The following is a 10,976-nucleotide window of genomic DNA, read 5'->3' on the forward strand; positions in this document are numbered from 1 at the left end:
GGGGGGGGCAGCGGCAGAGGTTGTTTGTCTCGATTGCAACCCCAACCGTCCCGACAAGATCGCAACAGGAAAAGGGACACGCGCAAGAAAAGTGAGGACCGAAACGCGCCGAGTACCGACTACACTACACGAAGCAGCAAATGCAATAAGCGGAGTGAACGTAAGAAAACTGTCCGGTTTCATCGCACAGCGACGGAACAATTTCGCGGAAAGTTGTTTGCAGCACTGCGCGCGCATTGACTCGACCGCATGACCCTCTCTGGCCTCTTCATGTTTACTAATGTGACACACGGGTTCATAACTCAAGCTTTGTTGTCTGTGGTCGACTCGAGGGCGAGAGGGGGCAAGACGACTCCATTCTGTGTAAAGCCGATTTCAGCCTATATATAGGTATCAAGCACACCTAGGGCCTTTGGTACCCTTCGGCGCTGAATAGGTGAGCGCGACCCGGGACCCAGCCCCACGAAGAAGAGTGCGCAGCGGAAAACAACTATCCTTTTCCTCAACATGTTAAAATTTTTCTAGTTGTTTTTGTGGCGTGATAAGATGGAGATTTCTAGCAAAGCAAAGCAGGGCTTGTAAAGGTCGTGATAAAAATTAAAAATATACACAGAAAAGGACTGTCCCCTCTGCTGGAATCGGAACGAGTCACGCACTGGTGTGTGCGTGGGGGAGGCCACGGCACTGTGCGTACCACGCAAGGGAATTCCAAGGCAGGGGGCTGTTATCTCTCGGTTATGACCCTTGACCCGGGGCCCCGCCGGCCCTGCACTGGACCCACACGCGGACCCAATGCCCAGTCGCCCCGGGCCCCCCTGGGGGTAGGGTAGGGGGCCTAGGTAGGTCCGCGCACTCGACATGAGACACGGTAGCCCCCAAATCAAAGTTTTAAAACAAACAAACAACAACAATCTAGATTCGGCAGTGAGTCATTCAGCAGCGCTTCACCTGCCCCCACGCCCCCACGGCACTGCCATCCTCTCTACTCACAGAAAGTGAGCGTTTTGCAATGTTGTTTATCAGCAGCAGGGCCGCTCAAAGTAACGAGGCGAAACTTGCGAGAGACACACGACAAAATGCTTTGCCTCGCGCATGACGCCGCTGCCGCCCTTCATCGTGTCAGGCTATCCGTCCCCTAACCCCTACCCACCTCCCCTTCCAGTTTCGACTAACTGAATTCTGTTACTTTGCACGTCAACTATAACAGAGTTGAGAGCAGCGGCTCACGCCGTGATTACGGCCAAAATGCGATGCGAAGAAGGAGAAGGAGAAGAAGAGCAGGGCGAAAGCCGTGGGGAGGGAGGGATGGAGGGGAGGAGTAAACTGAGAATGGATGCGGTAGCGAAAAATTATTCGTTTAAAAAGTATACAGACGGGGCAAGAGGGAGAAAAAAGACGTTTTAATCGTTACTCCCCACCGGATCATTCTCGCATAACAGGAATCGAATTCCAAGACTGCCATATATACACCCTCTCCATTTGCAAACAACCCGTCCGCGCATTAAAATAACAAAAGACACACACACCCCTCTTTTCGCCACGCTGACCGCATCGCGTCAGCGACACACTAACCGATGATGGGATTTACGGGCTGGTCGGATTAACCCTTTGCCGTTCACCGGTGTAGCGTAAGTACAATGTGATGCAGCCGGTCCACCACCGCGACTAAATTTTGACACTAAAAGGTGCGGCGCAGGCAGTGTGCAGCTTATCATTCGCGGCACTGGAGCAGATATTTAAGTTTACAAAACTGATATAAAATGATGACGAGTTGCCAACACAACAAAAAATGTGTTCATTTACTTCAACCGATATTCACCCGAGGTAAACATACGACAGGGCAATCAGATCACAATTCAGGGAAAAACTAAACTGAATTTTTTTTGTGTTTGTATTATGCCTCCGTCATGAGACACGTTAGCACCCAAGGTTCTAATAAATGTCAAACGTCCCGATAAATTCCGTATAGCTTTGCAATGACAGCGTCGTCGCACGTTGGTTGGGTTAGCGGTTCGAAACGCGCCTAGCGGGCGGCCGATCACAAGAGTTGGCCGCCGCCGCGGCGCTAATCCGTTTGGGCCGCGTGTTTCAAGGGGAGAGCGCTAATGCGAACTGATAGCTGTTTTATCCCGATTCCGTCACAATGGGTCTGGTGGTGGAAAAGGGAGGGGCGCCGGGAGCTCGCGAGCGGTGCGCGCACAAAGGGTCGCGTCCGCATCTGCCGCTATAATGCGAGCGCTAGCCTATGCACATTATTACAAAAGGTGAGAGAGCGCTAAAAGGTGAGCGAGTGTCATCGGGCGAGAGAGAGAGAGAGAGAGAGAGAGAGAGAGAGAGAGAGAGAGAGAGAGAGAGAGGAGCGGGGATATCTTGACACACACAAAAACAAAAAAACACAATTTTTACACATTACCGGACAACGGTGGCAGCACAGTCGCGTCATGAGCAACAGGAATAATATATAAAAAAAAGTTTCAATGACCGGGCCATTCGCCGTGCCCGACCGAGCCGGACAGCAGCGTGGTGCTGGTGATGGTGTCGAGGACTGCCTGCCGGCCTGTCTGACACACCGAGCCTCCCTCAGGTCCGCAAACAGAAACTCGAAAAAGAAAAAAAACACGCACACGCAAATAAAAAACCGGAACAAAAATTGAAAAATACGGCAGCTGTCTGGTAAATTAAATGGGCAAATTATCCCTCCGCAAAGCCACGGCCCTAAGTCAAAAATACAACAGGGGCGAACAGGCGCGAGCGTAAAAAAATAAATAAAACGGGCAACATTCTGTTGAGCCGGAGGGCGTGGCGCGCACGGTGCCGGTATGGCAAAAAAACACGAGGAAGGGCAGAATTGTAAAAAGCCGAAGTTGCCACGAATTTATTACGAATGACAGCCGGAAGGCAATACTCCCGAGCTCCTTCATTACTCGTGAAATATGCCCTAGTGAGCGGCCGCGCAGCACCGGTAGGAACAGCCAGACCAGGATGGGGGCGATACAGACAGCGGGATGCAAAAATGTCCCCCCTGGGTGTTTAGGCCGTGGCGTGGCGGGGCGCGGGCGAGGCCGTGTCTTGGGGGAGGATATCGCTTGCACGCGGATTAGCGACGGGCTCTTCAGCCACCGGCGCGGCCGTGCGCCCCATGTTTTCAACACTTCGTCCCCCCCCCCTCTCCTCTCTCTCTCGCTCTTCTCTCTCTAGCCCGTTGCATCCTCCTCTCCCCGCCGGCAGCTGTGTAGCACCTCTGCTCCCGCCGCAGAGTATCTTCCCGCTCCTCCCCTCCGACTCCATTCAGTCCCCCTCCTTGCACCGGCTGGCCTCTAATACGCATTTGATATGCGAACATTTCTTCGAGGCCCGCCGCCCCGCCATTGCAGTTCGGTGCAACGCGTGACCGCGCGGACGCGCGCTCTCTCTCTCTCACACACACTATCTCTCTCTCCCTCACACACATAGTACCCACTGGAAGGTAATGGCTGTTGGAGAGGGATGGGCGCACATCCGAGGACGTCGGCACGTTGCCGCGCGCGAAAAAGTAACGAGGAATAAAAAAAGCATTGCGAACTCTCTGCGAGATTGCTGTGCGAATCGCGCGGCCCCGGCGACCCACGCGGTGCCCGCGGTATTAATTTCAACGGTCTTTGACAGAAGAGCGGAGCTGAACCAACTGCTGCTGCTGCTGCTGGGGCCAGGCCGGGCCAACCAGGCGAGCCGCGCAAAAATTTCGCGCGCTCCTTCGATCCCCAGCTACGCGCGCGCTTCGCGATTTGCCGATTATCGGAATAGACGGGGGTGCGAGACAGAGAAGGATGCCATGCGAAATGAGAGAGAGAGAGAGAGAGAGAGGTAAAACGGGCGAGAGCTCGACACGCCCAGCTTTTTAAACGAACCCGTTTCTACCACACGCGCCGCGCGCGGGGGGCCAGAGCGTCATGTCGCCGCGACCACCTGTCGGAGTGCAATACCACATTACCTCAGTACCGCCAACAATCGACACTGTGCTCAAGGCCCCGCCCACCGTCCACTGCCCCTTTGTTGAGTGTACCCAAAACAGAGAGCGAAATGAAGTAAATTTCTAGAAATGTTCCAGCGACCAAGCTTTCTGGTGTCAACCGAACTTTCTTCCATGTTTTTGCGGTGCACACATTCATGCTACCACACCGACAATATAGTTTCAATAAACGTTCCAGGTGGTCAGTGCCTTGGTCAGAGCGAACACCTCTATGTTCAGTGTTGCGGGTCGGCATACCATTTCATGCTGCAGGGGCCATGACGCAAGACATGGGCTGAGAGCATAGGCTAACTTACAACGCTGTTACATCCCGTACAACTGAAAATGTTAACTTCTTTGTTAACATTAGGATGTATAATTTAGTTTTCATCATTAGGGGTTCGTTTCGCAGTTTACACGAAGTGTTAACGTTTTATCCGCAAATAACCTCGCTGCTTGTCATAACACGCAATTATAGGTGGTAATGGCTAAGCAACAATAAGGAGAACGAGAGAGAGAGAGAGAGACGGGGAGAGAGAGGGAGTGCAGAGGGAGGGAGTGCGATGACAGTAAGCGGCTATGTGCCGCCCATTGTAATCGCTAATCCAACGATACGCGTACCAGGGCTATAAATAAGGGAAGGTAAGGGTGGCGAGAGGCGGGGAAAAGAGGGGGGATGCAGCAGCGCGCCACCTCACCGTGTCCCCGGGGAGCGATAGCGAGCAGTGCAGCGGAGAGCGACCAGCTGCGTCTTACCTGCGGGCAGAGAGAAATAAATAACAGCGTTTTATATAAGGACCGGTACTTTTCATGAGCACACGCACACAAAAGCTGCTGGGGTGCGGGGGAGTCAGAACAGAGGTCGGAGCTGCCAGGTTGCCAATCATGGCCAATATTCAAAACAGAAACAAGGGAAAAAACTCGTCCGATAAATATAAACTTTTGTTCATTTCGTCGCCAGGCAGGCGGGCATGGCAGGTCTGCCGCGCAGAGAGAAAAGACTTAGACTGCTGGAACCTGAGAGAGCGAGAGAGGAAGGCAGCCCGAGCGAGTGGGTCACCGCCGGCACAGCGCACAGGCAGAAAAGAAGATTTCCAGTGCGGAAAGACTCCGAAATAATAACCGATTCAGCGTCAAACTGCAGCAGAGGCCAAAGCTGTCCGTTACCGCGGGCCGCGGGGCACCTCAGCAGCTAGCACACGGCAGGAGAGGAGGGACGGTCCGACCCAACCACCACCACGGACCCACCAACGGCGCAGAGGACAAAAAAAATATACAAGAGGCCAAGAAGAATAAAAGGCGAGCATGAATGTTTCAGCGCGCGCGACGAGCAGACGAGGAGGTCCTACTGCTGCACCGCCCGGGGTGGCGCGTCGTCCGGGCCGGGTGGGGCTGCCCTGCCCTCCGTCCCGTGTAGAACAAAACTCGGTAAAGCCGTCGTGGATTGGTCGTTTTTTGGATGACAAATTTACTGCGAATGTACAGCGATTATACGACGAATAGGACGACAGAAATACGATAGAGGTACGACGAACGCGTTGCACGTAAAACCGTTATAAATTGGTCGTTTTTTCCATAGTAAAAGTGTACAGATTAAATACGGGAAAACGACCAATTTACAACAAACGCGGGGGCCGCCATGAACAGCGTTGCCGGGTTGCGCCTTCCCCGAAACCGTGACGTCACCGTTCTGGCGGGGCCCCGCCGCGGTTCAAAAATCGCACTGTTTTCGCTTCCTCCCTCTAAGCTTTTCTCAAGATTTCTCCTCTCCGTTTACGCCCGTGCGACAAAACGACTATTCTGGGAAGGGTGTAATTTGGCAACAAAAACGATATTTTTTACAGTAGTCTTTGTTTTTATTGTGGACATTATACCTGCCAATGTAAATAACTGAAAAAACAATTCAGCACCAGGCTCTTGCAAAATGCACACAACTACTCCAACTCAAATTTATTGAGTGGCTCAGCAAGGTATACAATGTCTAAGCAGTCTAGTTTGTACAGGACAGTTTTCAAATCATATATATCTACAACATCAACATTAAAAAATTCTTCCTGCACATGAGAAGCATCAACTTTAAAAATATGATGAACAGTAACTGACTCAGTTTGGAATGGCACCACAGGTACAGGTTTGATAATAGCCATATATTTTGTAGGAAAGGAACAAGAACACTTTTGAACACATGCACATGACACTTTGACAAAGAACTTGATATGACCAGACTTACAACTACTTTCCACTTGATATTTACAGTAGGAAGAATCTCTTTCACCACGATTGTAATTTGCTGAAACGTAAAGTAGGCGATCCTTTAAAAGTCTATCAAACATGAAAATTTTACAATTTGGGGATAATAATTCTCTCTCTCTTAGAACAGCAAAAATCCAAACATAATCATGACTAATATCAGACAGGGATCCAACACAATAAACACCAGGCGAAATGATATCAGCTACTTTAAGTCTATATTTTCTTCTTAAATTATCACAGTATATCTTTGCTGGGCCTTCCCTCAACTGCCTGACCATTAGTGGTAGAGAAGTCATAAGAGACAGTTTAGAATGAATTTGCAAACCAACGTGACGAGTACCATGAATTAGATTTTTAAGTCTGCCATTGATGTCCTCAAATTGAAAACAACTTGTAGCCCACAATGGACCCAGAAGTCGAACCACATGATCTAAATGTGTGCACATATGCACATTGTGGGACATGTTGTCAACACCATAAATAACTTGAAATTCCTGCACAAACTGCCTTAACAGGGTGCCAGCTGTCACTATGTCAGAGGGACTAATGCTTGAGGAGTTCAGGAGAGCAACACCCTTTACAAACAAAGCAAAGTGGTTGTAGACATGAGGCTTTAACACACCCTGCAAAAGGACTAATGACACATAAAATAAGAATGACCTAAATTCTGAGGCCTTCCAATGTACCAATTTTTCCACAGGTTGATGTAACCTCTGAAGAAAGTGAGGTGGTGTCAAACTCAACAAACGTGCACTGATTGTAGAACTTTGAACATGTGATGAAAATGGCAGATGTTTGAAATCTTTGTCAAACCACAGTCGCAGCATTTGCCGCATTAAACCAAGATAGATGCAGTGCATGCTGTCGATTGACATCATTGAAAACATATTATCTAACATATCTGACAAAATGGTTGGTCCTTTGATACCACAGTACCGCTCCTCATTCCGCACAGTAGACATAAGGAGAATCCTATTTTGAACAGCTAACTTGACATGGTTTTTATAGGATTGCAAATCCCTAAGTGGTACATCTTCAGCATAAGGAAAAACTGTTGCATCCCCCGGCTTTTCTCCTTTAATAAAGCAAATAGGACAGGAATAAAATCCTGCATGCCCCTTCATGTTCATGAATAAGGAAGTAGCTGGCGCGTCACAAGTTCCACAAACAGTTTTCACAACTACCCTTTGTTTCTCTGATTCTCCACAAACATCCATTAGAACTCCATTCTGTAAAGGCACAAGATCCTTGTAGATTGGCAATAAGTACACATTGGGGTGAGGTTTAACAAGACTACCCCAGAGACCTGCTATCAGCAGATTTTCACTCAGAAATCGTTTTTCTGGAGGAAGTTCATTTACTACCATATAAACTGGCCATAAGGAATAAGTGTTTGATTTAAAAATCTGCACGCCATCAGTATTCCACATCAGAGTGATGGAAATGCCATTAACAGTGACATTTTGAGCCTCAGTTTGCATATAAATTTCACCATCATAGATATCCTCTATATTTTCAGGGTTTTGCTTATCTCTAGTAAGTTTGTGCTGTAAGTTTTGTACAAACTCTGGCCTCATTAAAAAACGTGATAACTGGGCAGCCAAAGGAAAAGTAAGAAAGTAGTGCACATAACGAGCTGGATCAGTACAACTGTCACATAGATCAGACAAACTGACTCTAGTTTTGTAGCACACACTGCAAAAATAGTGCATCAGCACGGGCTCATCTAAAGTTTCCAACATTTTTGAGACAGAATGGCTACTCTTGTAGAAATTGTTTGGCTGCGGCAGATGTAGATCAATAAGTGACAGAAGGCGCCCAAGACCTACACCACTAATTTTTTCAGACTGAACAAACGACAGTATTGAGGTTAGACTCTCTAACATATTAATGCTGGCACCAGGGTAGATAGGTATCCCTTGATCACACCCCGCTGTTGGCTCATCATGTGCCTCATCTTCCTCAATAATTTCTTCCTGTATAAAGTGTGGTCCAGGTGGCTTTGTCAGTTGAAAATTATCCTCCACATCCCGATAATCCCAAAAGTATTCTGTTAAAAATAACAAAACAATTGATAGGGGTTTGGTCAACACACTGATACTTCGGTAATAAAAATGAAAATACATGTTACTAACCTTCCCCGAAGAGACTTTCCTCTTCAATTCTGAAAGACGTGTGTGCAAGAATATCATCACATAAAATTTGATTCTCATCACCACTTGCGTTGTCTTGCTGTACGCTAGGTACAAAACCCAGTGAAGAACTTGGTATTCTCTCAAGACCTAAAAAAAAGAATAGATGTTGTTGATACAAAAATGCCTCTTTCCATGGCTTGTAATCAATATTATTTCTTTTACAAATACTTACAGCTCTCTTGTACTCTTTTAATGGTTGGACAAGGAACTGGTGTTGAGCTTCTTTCTTGCTGACAGCTTGACTGCGGATTATGTACTGACTGGTGTGGGTACGAAATTTGTTGACCAACTAGTCGCTCTGGAATTGGGGGTGCAGGGAGAGGTGTCAGAACTTCTGGAATGTGGATGTCAGCAACAGCTGGCACTTCTACGTCACTGATACGGAAAGTTTGACTACTCTGTTGTTCACCTTCTGAATCTAAATAGAAACACAAATGCACGAAATGAGTTACAAAGAGACTAAATTTTGGCAAGAATTCCTAACCTGTTATTGGTAAACTTACCATGTCGTGGACGTTTCATTGGTAGTGAAGAAGGCCCCAAAACTAAATTAGCCCTATCCTGCTGAGATCCTAGGGTTAAGGCACTGAAAAAACACAACAAATACGGTCAGAGCAAGGCAACAAAATATTTTAAACCTCGAAGAGAGATAGTTTGACAGACCTTGTATTTAAAATATCTCCGACATCGTCCTCCGCGTCTTCATCACGTAAATAGGATGACAGTGCTCGCATATCTCTTGCAGACATTTTTTCTTCGTCATCGCTTTCCATTTTAAATATCCAATCGACAAATAATGATCTACACAAAATTAACTCCAAGTCTAGAACCAAAATAAAAATGCCGGTGCACCGCCGTTGTCACAACAAAGTCGAAACCGAATGCGTCTACAGAGCTGCCAACTCTTGAAAAGCTACCCACTCAGCGTTTTCTACAGTGAAACAAAATATTCACTTCAGTCACACTTTAAAATGAAAATTTACTATTTCTTGTGTATTTTGTCAGCGACCGAACAATGGCCAGACGTTTTTATTTATACATATGCGATAACACCGTTTCTCTTTGGTTGTCGCTCCTTGGTTCTTGGTTCCCTCAGAGACAGCTGTTGTGTGTTTACATTCCCTGCTGATCGTTTGAATTGGGCTGTCACAAATTTTACCACTATCACCATGCCTAGTTTTCTGCTCGTTTTTTCGGATGATCCTCCTGCTGCGGACGTTGTGCGGGAGGATTTTATTGTGAGCAAAACTGCAGACAACAAATGTGTTTTTCGGTGGGTGAAGGATGCCAAGAAAGATCCTGTGGGAGTGCCGGTCTCCGGCAGAATTTTGAGAGAAGGTAAAGGTCCTGGTACACCAATATTTTTTTTTATATTTTGCTATGCAGTGACAACTTAAACAGAAATGGATGAAATGTTGTTGTATTACCCTTGAACTGGTACTTACATACCGATCTAATGTAGGGTGCAGAACTTAAATGGTTTTGCTGTCATCTGCTTTGTGATTCTTATGTCATATCTCTCCTCTTCTGTTGTAGGGATGAAAAAGGATATGAGAGTGCTGAAAGTGGATGTCAGTGGCACTATCACACAAGGGGCAGGTCTTGGTACACGGAAGCAGGAGCTGGAAAAGGCCAGACTTCGAGCAGCTTATGCGCAGAAACACAATCTCCAGGAACTTGCTGAGAATATGTTGCATTTGGGAATTGGTAAGATAATTTTGTTAAAAAAATTCTAGACATGTAAATAAGTTTAGAAAATACCTATTTGTAGTTGCTGCATGACACTAATGTAATTCATTATCCCTCAGATGAACTTGCTCAGCAGCTGAACCCAACTAAAAGGGTGAAGAGGCCTAAGACTCCAAAAAAGAGAAATCCAGCCCAGATTGCCCTTGTGAATGGCCAGCTGAACAACATGCCTTGTTTCAAGAATGGCCCTCACAAGGTACACTTCAATTTTGTTTTCTTAGCTGTAGTAAATCAATTTTATAGGCATTTACATTACTTTTACTGGTGCTTTTTCAGATTGAAGTTTGGGAGGGAAAAGGTGTGTATTGTCCTGAAGGTTTCCTCACAACAGCCCGGCTGCGGTACGGTTTACAACCTTTATCTTTGTTCCGCACCATTCTCCGGATTCTGTTCCCTACTCGGTTCAGGCTGCTAGATGGAGCAAGTTATTCTGGGAAATACTGTACTGTGGCTGTGCCACCAAAACTTATTGAATCAATAGTGTGTAAGTTCATCTTATCTGAAGATTTCTTAGATTATATGTGAACTGCAAATCAAATGAACAAAATGATAGTTTAAAGGGGGTCAGTTTGGTAAAAAGGAGGTTTTGAGCACTTTTTCAGAAATAAATTCTTTTTAAACCCTCCATAGCTGAAAATGACCCATAACTGTCCTTATATAGTTTGCCTTTAGACCATTGTGCCTAAATTAACAATCGATTAGTCAGATTGACTCATCCTTATGGTAGAAAAGGCATGTCATAACTGAGATTTGTGTTCTTCGGTTAAAAAGGTTGCGCCCATGACTTCCAC

At 46.7% G+C, this 10,976-nt stretch overlaps 3 protein-coding genes across 4 annotated transcripts in view; 1 reads left to right on the forward strand and 2 right to left on the reverse strand.

Moving 5' to 3' along the window:
- Positions 1 to 10,976, reverse strand: part of LOC113212283 (fasciclin-2) — a 332,751-nt gene that overhangs the window by 97,856 nt on the left and 223,919 nt on the right. The gene's annotated exons all lie outside the window — the stretch shown is intronic.
- LOC113212285 (uncharacterized) lies at positions 5,402 to 10,821 on the forward strand. Of its 2 annotated transcripts, none has more exons than XM_052271716.1 (4): positions 5,402 to 5,512; positions 9,973 to 10,143; positions 10,245 to 10,381; positions 10,462 to 10,821. In XM_052271716.1, exons 2-4 carry the CDS (start codon positions 9,975 to 9,977, stop codon positions 10,708 to 10,710), a joined length of 555 nt encoding a protein of 184 aa, XP_052127676.1. In that variant the 5' UTR covers positions 5,402 to 5,512; positions 9,973 to 9,974; the 3' UTR covers positions 10,711 to 10,821. The 2 variants fall into 2 exon arrangements, with proteins under 2 accessions (XP_052127676.1, XP_052127674.1); XM_052271714.1 differs by lacking the exon at positions 5,402 to 5,512 and adding an exon at positions 9,318 to 9,774 and having other exon boundaries at positions 10,462 to 10,725.
- Positions 5,823 to 9,236, reverse strand: LOC113212284 (uncharacterized). Its single transcript, XM_026430910.2, has 5 exons — positions 9,100 to 9,236; positions 8,940 to 9,022; positions 8,609 to 8,854; positions 8,377 to 8,523; positions 5,823 to 8,291 (listed from the first exon to the last, which is right to left on the reverse strand). The coding sequence occupies exons 1-5, from the start codon at positions 9,207 to 9,209 to the stop codon at positions 5,923 to 5,925; spliced, it is 2,955 nt and encodes a 984-aa protein (XP_026286695.1). The 5' UTR covers positions 9,210 to 9,236; the 3' UTR covers positions 5,823 to 5,922.

Source organism: Frankliniella occidentalis, unplaced genomic scaffold, assembly GCF_000697945.3.
Source record: "Frankliniella occidentalis isolate FOCC.00 unplaced genomic scaffold, Focc_3.1 Scaffold6, whole genome shotgun sequence".
In the NCBI taxonomy this organism is placed as follows: domain Eukaryota; kingdom Metazoa; phylum Arthropoda; class Insecta; order Thysanoptera; family Thripidae; genus Frankliniella; species Frankliniella occidentalis.

Bases quoted from the DNA above. Each gene is read 5' to 3' on its own strand.
- LOC113212285 (XM_052271714.1), top strand. From the start codon at position 9,318: ATGCGTCTACAGAGCTGCCAACTCTTGAAAAGCTACCCACTCAGCGTT. The intron at 9,775-9,972 runs GTAAAGGTCCTG...CTTCTGTTGTAG, and splicing joins CGGCAGAATTTTGAGAGAAG to GGATGAAAAAGGATATGAGA. The intron at 10,382-10,461 runs GTACACTTCAAT...GTGCTTTTTCAG, and splicing joins TCAAGAATGGCCCTCACAAG to ATTGAAGTTTGGGAGGGAAA.
- LOC113212284 (XM_026430910.2), bottom strand. From the start codon at position 9,209: ATGGAAAGCGATGACGAAGAAAAAATGTCTGCAAGAGATATGCGAGCA. The intron at 8,855-8,939 runs GTAAGTTTACCA...GTTTCTATTTAG, and splicing joins AATGAAACGTCCACGACATG to ATTCAGAAGGTGAACAACAG. The intron at 8,292-8,376 runs GTTAGTAACATG...TATTTTTAACAG, and splicing joins GGAAAGTCTCTTCGGGGAAG to AATACTTTTGGGATTATCGG.